Source organism: Podarcis pityusensis, assembly GCF_964106645.2.
Source record: "Podarcis pityusensis genome assembly, chromosome: 8".
Lineage (NCBI taxonomy): Eukaryota > Metazoa > Chordata > Lepidosauria > Squamata > Lacertidae > Podarcis > Podarcis pityusensis.
The window spans coordinates 81,612,357-81,628,066 of record NC_138033.1 but is presented as its reverse complement, the minus strand read 5'-3'; the positions used below and the strand labels follow the sequence as shown (position 1 = coordinate 81,628,066).

The 15,710-nt window shown below is 46.5% G+C and overlaps 1 protein-coding gene across 1 annotated transcript in view; it reads left to right on the top strand.

The window, feature by feature from the left end:
• The window catches only part of WSCD2 (WSC domain containing 2), an 80,886-nt gene that overhangs the window by 51,478 nt on the left and 13,698 nt on the right, over nucleotides 1-15,710 (top strand). The window contains exons 5-7 of the mRNA XM_081017421.1: nucleotides 4,738-4,859; nucleotides 9,670-9,844; nucleotides 12,078-12,242. Of these exons, the coding sequence (XP_080873547.1) occupies nucleotides 4,738-4,859; nucleotides 9,670-9,844; nucleotides 12,078-12,242 (462 nt within the window). The remainder of the gene's footprint in view (nucleotides 1-4,737; nucleotides 4,860-9,669; nucleotides 9,845-12,077; nucleotides 12,243-15,710) is intronic.

Genomic DNA, 15,710 nt, shown 5'->3' with positions numbered 1-15,710 from the left:
CAATACCGAGAAGGCCCTCTGCCTGGTTCCCTGTAACTTGGCTTCTCGCAGCAAGGGAACTGCCAGAAGGCCCTCCGTGCTGGACCTCTGTGTCCGGGCAGAACGATGGAGGTGGAGATGCTCCTTCAGGTATACTGGGCTGAGGCCATTGAGGGCTTTAAAGGTCAGCACCAACACTTTGAATTGTGCTTTTAGGACTACTATTATAAGGTCTCAGCGGCCACTCCCAGCTGCTGCATTCTGGATTAGTTGTAGTTTCCGAGTCACCTTCAAAGGTAGCCTTTGAACAGTATTTCAGGAGTGCCTGTTGCAGCCCAGAAATCAGTAGAAACCCCAAAATATTGTGCTTGTTTTTAAAAAACCAAATAGTGTCATTTGTGAGTTTTGACCATCACACCAAAAAAATGAGTGAAGTCATGCCACAGACTCATTTTTCCATTGTCTTAAATCAAAACAGCACCCAGAACCCAAACTTTTCTGCAGTGACTCTCTGCTTGTAGAATGACCTCCTCAGGAAGACTCCTTCATTACAAATCTTTAGGCAACAGGCAAAAACATTACTCTTCTCCCAGGCCTTTAATTAAACAATTAATTAAACGGGAGGGGGGGTATTGTATTTGGTTTTTTTTACCATGTTTTGTATTCTTGTGTTTTTATATTGTAAACCACCCTGTGATCCTCAAATGAAGGGCAGTATAGAAATTCAATAAAGAAGAATAAAAAAAAATTAACAAATACCTTCACCCCACCTCCATACCCAGTTTGGTGATGATATATTGAGAGTTGGCCAAACCTATGCCAAAGGACGGGTGAAGTCAAGCCAAACTCACTTTTTGGTCCACCATCTTGATTCAAAATGGCACCCAAATATTGACAAAGTCCATTGCCTCCAGCTTGGGAATGCTTGTGCCAAGTCTGACGATGATATCGCTATTCTGCCTTGGTCAGGCGCTATCTGGCATCCTGGTGTTCTGGGCACCACAATCTAAGAAGGATGTTGACAAGCTGGCGAGTGTGCAGAGGTGGGCAACCAAGATGATCAAGGGTCTGGAAACCAAGCCATATGAGGAATGGCTGAAGGAGCTGGGCATGTTTAGCCTGGAAAAGAGGAGACTGCGAGGAGATATGAGAGCCATCTTCAAATATCTGAAAAGCTGTCATATGGAAGTTGAAGCAAAGTTGTTTTCTGCTTCTCAGGAGAGGAGAACCCAAACAAATGTAATCAAAGGGCAAGAAAGGAGATTTCAACTGAACATTAGGAAGAACATTCTGAGTGTCAGAGCTGTTCGATTCTACGATTCCATGCTTTCAGTGGCGACTGAACCTATGCCCCCAAATGGATGAAGCCATGCCAAAGAAATGTTTCAAGCTATCAACTTGTTTCAAAATGACTCCTGGCGTCCAAACATCGATTATGACTGCCGTCCCCACCTTGGGAAGCTTTGTGCTAAGTTTGGCAATGATAACTTGAGAGGCAGCCAAACCTAAAGAGAACAGATGGACAAAACGCTTTCCAAAAATTTATAGTAGATAATACTAATTTTTCTTTCACATCATTCTTTTTCTTCTTCTCTCTCCTATGCCTGGAGCTGCCCAGGATTTTTTAGAAACTAAAAAATATTGTGTTTTTAAGTGGACGGTGTAATTTGTGAGTTCCACCACACCAAAAATGGAGTAAAGTCATATCAAAGCCACATTTCGGTCTGCCATCTTGAGTCAAAATAGCACCTGGTGTCCAAACATCAACATAGACCCCCATCCTCAGCTCTGGGACCATCATGCTGACTTTGTTGATATCTCAAGAGGTGGTTGAAACCTTGTGGGCAGTTCACACCAAAAGGATGTTTTGGATCATGGTCTTGATTCAAAATGGTGCCTGTTGTCCAAACAGTCACAAAGCCTGCTATCTCACCTCAGGAACTATTGTGCTAGGTTTGGTGACAATATCTCAAGAGGTGGTGAAACCTATGTCAAAAAATGGATGAAATCACCTCAAAGTCATGTTTTGGTCCACCATTTTGATTAAAATGTCAGCCAATGTCCAAACAGCAACAGAGATTACTGCCCCCCTCATCAACCCTCATACTAAGTTTGGGGAAGATATCTCAAGATATACAGGACACAGAGAAACTGCATTCCAAAATCTATGTTGTTGTTGGTGGTGGTGGTGTTTAGTCGTTTAGTTGTGTCCGACTCTTCGTGACCCCATGGACCAGAGCACGTCAGGCACTCCTGTCTTCCACTGCCTCCCGCAATTTGGTCAAACTCATGCTGGTAGCTTTGAGAACACTGTCCAACCATCTCGTCCTCTGTCGTCCCCTTCTCCTTGTGCCCTCCATCTTTCCCAATATCAGGGTCTTTTCCAGGGAGTCTTCTCTTCTCATGAGGTGGCCAAAGTATTGGAGCCGCAGCTTCAGGATCTGTCCTTCCAGTGAGCACTCAGGGCTGATTTCCTTCAGAATGGATAGGTTTGTTCTTCTTGCAGTCCATGGGATTCTCAAGAGTCTCCTCCAGCACCATAATTCAAAAGCATCAATTCTTCGGCGATTAGCCTTCTTTATGGTCCAGCTCTCACTTCCATACATCACTACTGGGAAAACCATAGCTTTAACTATACGGAGCTTTGTTGGCAAGGTGATGTCTCTGCTTTTTAAGATGCTTCAAAATCAAAATGACTCAGTGAATCAGATCCACATTCCGTTTTCTTTAATTCATCTAACCCTTCTTCAGTTGATCCTATTTCCCCTTTTAAAAGACCAAACCATTTTATATGGAGTTGGAACTGTTCTACCAGATTCCTGGCTATTTTAAAAATCAACAGATGCCAGAGTGCCAAAAACTGTCTGACTTTCTTTGATCTCTCATTTGAAGAAAGCTATTTGCCAATCTTTACAGAACCAGTATTCTAGATTCGTGAGCTTTAATTATTATTATTTTGAATGGGGTCAATTTTCAACATATTAGTACATTTTAAAAGACCAGAAAAATGGTAATTGAAAAGCTCTCTTATCAGTGGATCAATAAATCCTAGGTAATTTTTAAAAAACAAAACAAAACCAGAAATTAACCTACGATGCAATCCTTTGGTGTCTGCCTACATCCCAGTAACCCATAGGATTTTTCACATCTCCCTCTAGAGATGTGCAGTGACCCAAATATTCACATTGTAGCTGCATTTGTAGCATCTGAAGGAAGCCTAATCTGTTTTGGATCTGCTCTGTCATTCCAGTTTGAGTGGTCATTTGGGTTAAATCTGCAAAGAGGACTGTTCAAATATTATTTCAGGAAGCCTTGATACAGTTGGTTTGGTTCACGCATGAATCAGTGGCTTGGTTTGTAGCTCCTAAGAAAGGCAGTCCAGATGTTTTGGGACCACAACTCCCATCAGTCAGGGAGGATGGGAGTTGTAGTTCAGCAACATCTGGAAGACAGCACATTGACCACCCCTGCCCAACACTGGCACATGGGCACCATAGTCCTGTTTGGGTTGGAAGAAACGGGGAGTGCCAAGAGGTATTCTGAAACACAGGACTAAAGGTTGCCCACCCATGGCCCACAAGTGGGTGGGTGGGGAACTCTGTCAGGGAGGAAATGGTTGGCTTTGTCACATGATCTCCTGGTTGGTTTCAAATGTATTTTTTGTATGTTGCGATGGTGGATGTGGGGCCCAATGCTTGACCACATAACACCAGTCTTGAAAGACCTACATTGGCTCCCAGTACATTTCCGAGCACAATTCAAAGTGTTGGTGTTGACCTTTAAAGCCCTAAATGGCCTCGGTCCAGTATATCTGAAGGAGCGTCTCCACCCCCACCGTTCTACCAGGACACTGAGGTCCAGCGCCGAGGGCCTTCTGGAAGTTCTCTCATTGCGAGAAGCCAAGTTACAGGGAACCAGGCAGAGGGCCTTCTCTGTAGTGGCACCTGCCTTATGGAATGCCCTCCCACCAGATGTCAAAGAGAACAACAACTACCAGACTTTTAGAATACATCTGAAGGCAGCCCTGTTTAAGGAAACTTAATGTTTGATGCATTACCCTATTTTAATATTTTGTTGAAAGCCGCCCAGAGTGGCTGGGGAAGCCCAGCCAGATGGGTGGGGTATAAATAATAAATTATTATTATTATTATTATTATTATTATTATTATTATTATTACTATTGAGAAACACAACTTCGAAGTCCCCCAAGAGCCTTGCTGGATCAGGCCCATGGCTTTTCTCCAGCCAGAACTCAGTTCCAGCACCTCTGAGGTGGGCACCATTGCCATTACAGTGGTACCTCTGGTTACATACTTAATTTGTTCTGGAGGTCCGTTCTTAACCTGAAACTGTTCTTAACCTGAAGCACCACTTTAGCTAATGGGGCCTTCCGCTGCTGCTGCGCTGCTGCTGCGCGATTTCTGCTCTCACCCTAAGGCAAAGTTCTTAACCCGAGGTACTATTTCTGGGTTAGCGGAGTCTGTAACCTGAAGTGTATGTAACCCGAGGTACCACTGTATAAGAGAACAAAGGAAGCGTTCATGGTGAGTTCCAACACCTCTTTTCCTAGAAATGATGATCTGGGCTGAGCTAGATGATCAGTCTCAGAAATCCTAGAAATCCTGTTCAAACGCTCAATTTCAAAGGACGCTTGCCAGCACAGTTTGGGAATCCTGCAGGATCATCTGTGCCTTTGACTTTGGGAGTTCAGCCATTAAATACTTCCTTCCTTCCACTTTTCTCTCCTCTCCCGGTTAGATGGCAGCGCCATATTCCGCGGATGCTTCCGCCGGCCGGATAACATCTCCTTGGCTTTGCCGGTGAGCAGGGTCATGAGAAACATGTCTGTGGACCGGTGCGTTGACTTCTGCACGGGAAAGGTAAGCTAGCCAAGAGATGAAGGATGCTGTGCCCCAACGTCCTAAGCTTGGGTCACAAGCCCTCCAGTGTGACCAAGGATTGGAACCCAAGGGGTATGATCTTGCAGATAGAAGGAGGAGACTGTCAATGATTGGCTGCATACAAAGGAGGGAGCCACGAGCTTAGGAACCCCCAAGGGGAGAAGTCTCAGAGGCAGGATTTAGGTTCAACTCAAAATAGTCCTTGGGGGTCTTTTGAGCTTTATTTACAATCAAATCATTTCTCAGTAAAGCATCATTCATCCACCATCTAAAAGAACCCTGTAGAGACAATTTTAATTCTGTCAACACCGCATTATGATCAAAACAAGTCCTTGGGCGAATCTCAGATTTAGTCACTCTTGGGTCTTTAGTTAACCATATATAGTCCAGGCGACTGCACGATAGATTTGTATCTACAAAAAATGTAAAATCTTTCTCCATTGGATTCCTCAATCTCCATATGTCTATCAGGTCAAAACTGTCCACCATCTTGAAAAACGTCTTTGGTAGCCTCCCGTCATTAGTAAGTTTTTGCCTTTGGTTTCTATCCATCATTGTTGAGAACACCGTTCAAATCCCCCATCAAGACAATTTTGTAATCCAAATAGTCCATAAGAGTGGCCTGTAGGTTTTTTAAAAATTCTGACCTGCCCTCATTTGGTGCATAGATTCCAAGCACCTAAAGCTTTTCACCTTGTACTGTCAATTCCACTGCAACATATCTTCCAACAACATCCTTGAAGATCGTTTTGGGACTGAATTTCTCTTTACCATAAATCACAAGGGGAGAAGAAATAATAGAAACTGTGAGAGTGATCAGGAGACAGCAAATCCTATTGAACTCAGTAGGATTTAGCTCTGAGTAAAATGCTTAGGATTGCCATGTAAGGCTGCCCAGTCTTGACCCAGCTACTTGGGAGCAAGCATCATTGAATACAGTGGGACTTCCTTCTGAGTAGACAGTGTAAGTCTCCATTTACATCAAAGGAATCAACACTCCCTGCATTTCCTAAGAAACAGCTGGCTGTGGAAGCATGGCAGTTGAAAATATAAAGTGGATTGGTGACCTTTTCCTTCAAAATTATAGGAAGACCTTCACAGTTTCCTTCATTCTGGTGCAGGTATTCTCTCTCACACACACCCCAGTAGAAACAGGACTCTGTTTTTGCACCTACACACACCGCTTTTGATTGTTCTCCAAGGAAACCAGAAAAAGGAAAACAGAGGTAGCTTTCGCAATTCCAGGACTATCCCTGGCAAATTGGAAGATGTTGTAAACAAAAATCTGCCCTTTTCCCTTATGGGATATCCAAGAGCCCATATAGAGTCCCTATTGGTAGGAGAGAATAACAGAGGCCAACCAGAGAATATTGAGAAGCAAAGCAGATAGTAAGCTTGATCTTTATTGATCTGTTGCAACAGGGTGCTCCCCTCACACGCAGGAGAGAGGAGGGACCCAGAAAAATGGAGCGCAAGGCCTTATAAAGACTTTTGAAATTGCCACCCTGTAGATCAAGACCACCCCCAGAAACATCATACATACATCACAGAAGGGGTGTAACCTAAGACCACCCCTCAGATACATCATACCTACATCACAGAAAAGGCGGTCTAAACAGAAATTTGAATGTTGTTTTTCTCCTGTCCTTGTTTATCTCCTGTCTGGCAGGTTACCTGATTGGATTGCCTGGGGAGCCTGGCCATTCTTTTGTAATGATAAATACTTAGTTCCTGGGCCAGGTCACAGGCTCACGCCCTATTCCTATCTTAAATGTGCCCTTAAGACAGGATTTGTGAGGAAAGAGACAATGGGGAGGTTTCCCACTTTGACCTTGTAGAGAAAACATTTACTCAGTTTAGGAATCAAAATGGTTCCAAGTTGGTCTTCCTGTGCTGATCTATGTATGTGCTGTTATGAACATTACCATATATCTAAGACCTCAAAATTCCTATCACAGAGACTTGGAGAATATGAGCTTCATGGCCAAATGGGGATTCGAACCCTGATCTCCCACACCCCACCATGGACTATCTCCGCTTTCTTACGGCACACAGTTTGGGCCTTGCCCCTGCTGTTGTCAGCCAGCTCTCTGAGGCGGCAACACAAACTCATTGTGGCGTGCCCTTTGATTAACCCAGCCTTGCTGCCTTCCTGGGTATTAAATTGCCTGTCAGGCCTCACCACGGCCTTCATAACTCTGCGCTTTAAGGCTCAAATGAGGGCACGGATGTCGTACTCCATGGGCTTTTAAGCGGCCTTCGTCCAGGTGACAAACTCGCGCATTATCCAACTGCCACTGGGCCGTGATTTTGAAAGGGGTGCCATAAGCCTGGCCGTATAACTCTTGACTGTAGTAAATAACTCCCTGACGGCAACAGCAATTTCCACTCCACTGCTTTGGGAAGGGAGAGATGAGGATATCCCCAACTCAGCTGCGCAGAAGTGGGGAAAGAAATTTGGTTTGCATTTGGAATGTTTGCAACGCGTTACCCAGCCAACAAATGTATGCAAAGAAGGAAGATGGGGTACACAAAAAGTGTACGTTTGTGAAAATTACCTTCAAAAATGCATTACTTATAGGGGGATGGCTTTCAAAAATGCATCTACAGTGGTACCTCGCAGGACGAATGCCTTGCAAGACAGAAAACTCGCAAAACGAAAGGGTTTTTGGTTTTTTTGAGTTGCTTCGCAAGACGATTTTCCCTATGGGCTTGCTTCGCAAGACGGAAACGTCTTGCAAGTTTGTTTCCTTTTTCTTAAAACCGTTAATACAGTTGCGACTTGACTTCGAGGAGCAACTCATAGAACGCGGTGTGGTAGCTTTTTTGAGATTTTTGAAGACTTTGGTGATTTTTGAGGCTTTTCCAAAACTTTTCCGACACCGTGCTTCGCAAGACGAAAAAAACCGCAAGACGAAAAAACTCGTGGAACAAATTAATTTCGTCTTGCGAGGCACCACTGTATTAGGGGAAATTGCATGCAAAAAATATGCACATATCCGGAGGGAATGTGCAGGGAAGCAACCCTGTGAAATATACATATAATTTATTTTTTCCATAAAATTTATATACCTCTTGATTGCTAAAAAAACCCCAAGTGACTTACAAAAGGAAGAAAACTATCAAATAATCGGTACAGTGAAAAGCCACTATTTCTAAGAAGATAATTAAAATGAATGATAATCTAAAAACAGATCAAAACACCTATAGGCATTCAACATATCCAAGTAGGCTCGTCTAAACTGAAATGTTTTTATCAGGCGCTGAAAAGAGTAGTTGCTGATCTCTAAACAGGGGTGTTATATGGTCTTGCTCTTGTCAGAAACTGTATTGCAGCATTCTGCAGCCTCGGTTCAATTGCAGTTGAAGCCTCACATAGAATGCATTGGTAGGGATGTCTTAGAGCAACAGATGGAAAGTAACCCTAAATTATTCAGTTTAGTTTCACAGCTTAGCGGAGATTCGAACCAAGGACTCCACAGCTGAGCCCAACACGATGAGGACCTCCAGATGTTGCTGTGGCCTTCCTTTTTTCATATTTTATTTTTAATTTTCAATAACTTAACAATTTAACATCCAAATTACTTACTTATTCATCACTTCTAGACCAGGGGTCAGCAACCTAAGGCCCATGGGCCGAAAGCGGCCCACAGAGGTCATTTGACTGGCCCACGAGCCGCACCCGAACCGAGCCACCCACTCGCCCGCTGCGCTAAACCGGCGTGGCGCAGCGCAGTGCGGGGACTCGCTTCTGCAGCGCCCAAAATCACATTTGCACAGACGCTGAAAATCCATCCGTGCGCACTCACGTGCGCACACAATCCAGCCCATTGAGGGCTCTCCACAGGACCGATCTGGCCCAGGCAAGTTAAACCATGCTGACCCCTGTTCTAGACTTCACACCCCCACCCACCCACACGGTTTCCAATTTCTCCCCCTTTTTACCTTATACAGCTTTAGTTTTCCATTCAGTTACAAGTCCATTGATAATACTAATCCACATGACTTCATAGATGCTATGTCAATCCTGCTAATGTTTTTAAGTCTTCACAGTGGACCTTAACAAAATAAAAAAAAATCCTTCCAGTAGCACCTTAGAGACCAACTAAGCTTGTTATTGGTATGAGCTTTCGGGTGCATGCACACTATCAGCCAACCTAGCAGTTCGAAAGCACTTCAAAGAGCAAGTAGATAAATAGGTACCGCTCCGGTGAGAAGGTAAACGGCGTTTCCGTGCGCTGCTCTGGTTTGCCAGAAATGGCTTAGTCGTGCTGGCCACATGACCCGGAAGCTGTACGCCGGCTGCCTCGGCCAATAAAGTGAGATGAGCACCGCAACCCCAAAGTTGGCCACGACTGGACCTAATGGTCAGGGTTCCCTTTACCTTTTTAAGGTGCTACTGGAAGGAATTTTATTATTTTGTTTTGACTACGGCAGACCAACACGGCTACCTACCTGTAAGTGGACCTTAAGATATTCTATATATTCAGTCCAGTCTTGTATATACTTTTTTTTCATCTTCGTCCCGGATTTTCACGGTCGTCTTTGCCATTTCAGCATAGTCTGTCATCTTAGTTATCCATTCCTCCTTCGTTAGTACTTCCTCTCCTTTGCTGTGGCCTTCCAGAGGGACTACAACTTCCATCGTCCTGCACCACAGGCCATTCTGGGGGTTGGACTAGATGAACCCCCCCCGGGGAACCCTTCCAGCTCTACAGGTCTATGATTCTAACTGCACTCCTTCTCAAAGGCATTGCACAAAATTATTCTCCCTTGTTGCTTCCACCAGGAATACCCACTCGCGGCCCTGGCTGCCACCACCTGCCACTGCGGCTTCCCTACGACCCTCTTCACATTGCACGAGAGGGAAGACGAGCAGCTCTGCTCCCAAAAATGCAGCGGCGAGGAATTTGAGAGCTGCGGCACCTCCAAGTATTTCATCGTTTATCAGACTCAAGTTCAAGGTAAGGTAAGGTAAAGGGACCCCTGACCATTAGGTCCAGTCATGGCTGACTCTGGGGTTGCGGCGCTCAACTCGCTTTACTGGCCAAGGGAGCCGGCGTACAGCTTCCGGGTCATGTGACCAGCATGACTAAGCCGCTTCTGGTGAACCAGAGCAGCGCACGAAAACGCCGTTTATCTTCCCGCTGCAGTGGTACCTATTTATCTACTTGCACTTTGACGTGCTCTCAAACTGCTAGGTTGGCAGGAGCTGGGACCGAGCAACGGGAGCTCACCCCGTCGCGGGGATTTGAACCACCGACCTTCTGATCGGCAAGTCCTAGGCTCTGTGGTTTAACCCACAGCGCCACCCACTTCCCCTTAAGTTCAAGGTAGAGGGCTCATTTGTATGGAAGTGATTTGCAGGAAGAAGGTTCCTTTCTCAACCCATCTGGCATCTGCTTAGGACTGGGGAAGATCCCCAGCCCACCGCCGTCTGAATCCTTAGAGAGTCAATTGTTTGTTTTTTAAAAAACAAACAAAAAAACCCCTCACCCTTTTATTTCTTTTAATTACCAAAGATATAAATTTCGCTTTGAAATGAAACAGTAATTAGTTCCGGCTTCCATCAGATAGATAGCTCCGTTGGTTAGATGCAGGAAACCGCTGTTTGACTTTTGCAAGAAGCGGTTGCCCACTTCCTTTCTCCACTTTCCTCTCGTTCCCTTCTTCTTCTTGCTCTATTAACTCAGTTCCCTCTCTGGATTTGTTCATGCATTGCATTTCTATGTGTTCCATTCAGACCAATCTCCTTTTGGCTCTGTTGAAATGGACGTAAGACATTTACAATGGCTTTGAGTGCTGCGGATTTCAGGGGGAACAAAGTTCCAATAACTTTGGCAGCAAATCCTATGCATACTGTTACTTGCACTCCAGTATGTTTGTTTGTATGTATGTATGTATCCTATGTATACCCTGCCCATCTGGCTGGGCCTCCCCAGCCACTCTGGGCAGCTCCCAACAGAATATTAAAAACACGATAAAACATCAAACATTAAAAACATCCCTAAACAGGGCTGCCTTCAGATGTCATTGAAAAGTCAGATTCTTGTTTATTTCCTTGACATCTGATGGGAGGGTGTTCCACAGAGCGGGTGCCACTACCAAGAAGGCCCTCTGCCTGGTTCACTGTAGCCTCACTTCTTGCAGGGAGGAAACTGCCAGAAGGCCCTTGGCGCTGGACCTCAGTGTCCGGGTTGAACGATGGGGGTGGAGACTCTCCTTCAGTGTCAGGGAACTGACATCGGAGCCAGAGGCGGAGGCAAGGCTCTCAAGCGATGCTGGAGAAGGGCCCAGCAGGGAGAGAGGCAGCTCATCAGCTGGGGAAGGAAATCAGCGTAACACCAGGGATAAAGGGGGGCAGATGGGGGAATCGGCGAGGGGGCTCCAGGACTCCTCGCCGGAGACCAGCGGGGAGAGCACGGGTCCTCCGCTACCCACGCCCTCCCTGCGCAGAAGACTTCCGCGCAGGGAGAGTAGGAGGAGACTTGGCGTCAAACAGCTTTTATGCTGGAAAAGGTTTAAGAAACGCCCACTGACGGATTCTGCTAGTGACTGAAACAGCCACGAAGTGAAGGGCTGTCCAGACAGAAAAGGTTTAACAAGGCAACCTAGCCAGGAGTAGCGGCAATTTACGCACGAGCAACCCCTATATTTATTACATTCAGGTATACTGGGCCAAGGCCTTTTAGGGCTTTAAAGGTCAGCACCAACACTTTGAATTGTGCTCGGAAACGTACTAGGAGCCAATGTAAATCTTTCAGGACCAATGTTATATGGTCTCGGCAGCCACTCCCAGTCACCAGTCTAGCTGCCTCATTCTGGATTAATTGTAGTTTCCTGGTCATTTTCAAAGGTAACTCCACGTAGAGAACATTGCAGTAGTCTCTCCATCGGCCTTCATTCCAAGTAAACCATGCAACTATGGTTTGCATGGGGTGCATGCAACAATACGTTTTTAATTTTATTGTGAAATCACTTTATAGGAAGTGGTTTCTGAATGAAAAAATAATAAAGAAACCAGCAGAGACAGGCGGGGCCTTTTCGGTGTTGTCCCCTCACTTTTAGGATTCCCTCTCCAGGGAGATGTCCAAGGCCCCCTCATGATTTACTTGGTGTTTTGTGCACTTATTCCCTCCCAGTGACCGCAGGATCCCTCCATTCCTAGCTAACGCCTTCATTTTGATCTGCTCACAGATAACCGCTGTATGGACCGGAGATTTTTAACGGCTCGGGCCAAGCAGTTTGTTGCCCTTGCAAGCTTTCCTGGGGCGGGCAATACCTGGGCAAGGCACCTCATTGAACTGGCAACAGGTTTCTACACTGGCAGCTACTACTTCGATGGCTCTCTTTATAACAAAGGTGAGAGGGGAGCGCTTGTTTTCTTTTGGAATTTATTGGTGTTTTTAATATAAAAAGAATCAGGAAGGGGGTGAAACCCTTTCCTGTAGTGAACCCACATCTGCACCATCCATTCGAAACATTATGATAATACTTTAAACAGTCATGGCTTCCCCCAAAGAATGCTGGGAGTTGTAGTTTGTGGTAGTGACAGTTGTTAGGAGGCCCCTGTTTTCCTCCCAGAGCTGCAATTCCCAGAGTAGCTTAACTATCAGTCCCTCTTCCCAGATGACTCTGGGAATTGTAGTTCTCGTCAGGGAAATAAGGGTTTCCTAAGAAATCTTTTGAATGATGGTGCTGGAGGAGACTTTTGAGAGTCCCATGGACTGCAAGAAGATCAAACTGATCCATTCTGAAGGAAATCAGTCCTGAGTGCTCACTGGAAGGACAGATCCTGAAGCTGAGACTCCAATACTTTGGCCACCTCATGAGAAGAGAAGACTCCCTGGAAAAGACCCTGATGTTGGGAAAGATGGAGGGCACAAGGAGAAGGGGATGACAGAGGACGATGTCAGGGAACTGCCATCGGCTCAGGGGCGAGAGGGGCAAAGCCGGATGGATTACAGAGAGCCCCCAAAGATCGTGGGAAGCAGCTCCTCCTCAGCGGAGGAGAGTAACCACGCCTCCAGTGGAGAGGAGCTCCAGGGCTTGGAGGAGGTGAGGCAGTGCCAGGACACCTTGCCTGGGCAAAGCGGGGAGGAGAGAGGTCCTCCGTTACCCACGCCCTCCTTGCGCGATAAGCTTCCGCGCTGAGAGGGGAGGTGCAGACTGGGCGTCAAGAAACTACTCTGCTGGGTTAGGTTTAAGGACCGCCCACTCACGGATTCTGCCAGTGAATGAGCCAGCCAAGGGAGAGTGGCGTTCTGGACAGATACGTTTATTTTGGCATCAAAAGCAAGGCTACACAGGCGAGCAGGGAGGCATTTGCCTGCTTGCTCTCGAGCAACCCCTTGGAACCCTAACAGACGAGATGGTAGCTTCTTGAAGCTACCAGCATGAGTTTGACCAAACTGCGGGAGGCAGTGGAAGACAGGAGTGCCTGGTGTGCTTTGGTCTATGGGGTCACGAAGAGTCAGACATGACAACAGCAGCAACAACAAAGAACTCTCAACACCCTTAACAGACCACAGCTCCCAGGAATCTTTGGGGGAAGCCATGACTATCTATGGTCTCTTGAACACTCTTGAACAGCTCTTACTGTCAACAAGTTCTTCCTGCTGTTTAGGTGGAATCTCCTTTGCGGGCACACGCGCTAAACCCTGTCTGTGGTGCCTACCCCTTTTCCCAAATGATAACACAAGAGACCAGAGTTTGGGTTCAAATTGGCCACAACTTTATTGAACTTCAGAAGTGGGAAACGTGGCACAGGCCTTGGCAGGTAACCCTCTCAGCCCACCTGGCTGAGGATATGCAGGCAGTTGAGGCCCAGTGAGAGGGGACTGCAAAGCGCAAACTTACACAGCATGCCCTTCCACTGACCTCGTCAGGGGAGTTTGACCTACATGCCGCAGCTCTAGGGCCAGGGACTCCCGGTTTGCCCTTTAACGGGCCCTGCACGCGCCGCCGCATGGGGAGGGAGCATGAATGCACCCGCCCAACTTGATGTTAGACTAAAGGCTACCTTGCCAAGGCCTAAAACCGCCGAAGTTGTGACGAAATTGCTACGGGGAAGGCGAAACCTGCCAGTGCAGGGAAAATTCCTTCCCGGTTCTGAATACAGCAACCATCTTACGACCACAGCAGCGCCCGCTGACCTGGAACGCAAAATATTAGCCTGTAAAGAAGAAATCGTTAAATTGAAGAACGCCAACCTAAGCTGAAATTAAAAGGCAAGAAATATTAATTGAGGGAGGGTGGGTGGGTGATCCCAGAAGGAAGAACAGCAAAAGAGGCTTGAGCTCAGGGGTCAGCCTCTTTTCTTTTGGCCTTAGAAGAAGAAGAAGAGTTTGGATTTGATATCGCGCCTTTCACTCCCTTTAAGGAGTCTCAAAGCGGCTAACATTCTCCTTTCCCTTCCTCCCCCACAACAAACACTCTGTGAGGTGAGTGGGGCTGAGAGACTTCAAGGAAGTGTGACTGGCCCAAGGTCACCCAGCAGCTGCATGTGGAGGAGCGGGGAATCGAACCCGGTTCCCCAGATTACAAGACTACCGCTCTCAACCACTACACCACACTGGCTCTCACCACACTTAGGCCCACCCCCGGCTGGCCGTCCATTGTCCTCCCTGGCCGAGGGCGGGTCAAAGGCCAGCTCAAGCAGGTGGGTGGCACCCGCCCAGGTGAGCCTCGCTTGGTGCCACAAACCCCGCCCACCTGTGGGGAAGGGAGGGCGGATATTGCGGGCACACGCGCTAAACCCTGTCTGTGGTGCCTACCCCTTTTCCCAAATGATAACACAAGAGACCTGTGGGGAAGGGAGGGCGGATATTCTTGTCAGTTGAAGCCACTGGTTTAGGTCCTACCCTCCAGAGCAGGAGAAAACAAGTTTGCTCCTTCTGCCAGGGCTGGGAGCCACTGTGAAACCGGCTGACTTCAGACCCTTTTATGTGAATTGCGATCGGTTGCCTGGAAACTAACTGCAATACTCCCTTGGAAGTTCTGCATCATCAGAGCTTTAAAATATCCATGGTATACAAAGGCAGATCAGTTAACAAGAGGAGTCTTCCTGGGGAACCCGGGGAAGAATCCTCAAGGCCAACTCAGAATACCAAAGAAAAGCCCCATTACATCAATCAATCTCCGATAATCTCCCAGAGAGACGAGGAATGTACAGAGACTCGGCTTATTGACACAGTCAGGGCCAGCTACATGCAGCTTGTCTGTGACCATAAAACCAGCTAGGAAGAGCAGGGAGCAGGATTAACGGCCTTAAACAGAGACGCGCAAATTGAGAAGAAAGAATATCTACAGATCCTGGTGTGAAAGAGACCAGATGTTTTGGGGAGTGGGGAGCAGTCAGTTTAACCTCTCACCCCCCTGGTATGTTTCTGTCAGGACTGCATTTTAAATGTCTGGGGTGGTGGTGGGGAGAAGCAACATCAATTTCCCAGTCAGATTTATAATACTTCTAATGCACATAATGTTGGAGGGAGAGGTTTGGAAGAGAGATCCCTGCTCTCCAGTAGCAGAGTTAAGCGCAATGGTGATTACTCCAAGCATTTTAAAACTTGGTTAGGTTTGCATCTGCCCTCATCCACCTTAAAACAAACATTCCGCATCAAAATACTTAGGCTAGAATAAATCACAGATGCTTAGCATCTGTGTTTCCAGATGTGTTACTTGGTTTCCAGAAGTTCCAGCATACAAGTCTCCATATATCGGCAGTAAAATGAAAATGGAAAAAAAAAAAGGTTCAAAATGACTTAAAAAGAAAAGTACTTGGTTTCCTTACAAAAAGGTTCATGCAGTCTTTGGGTTAGCAAAGATCCA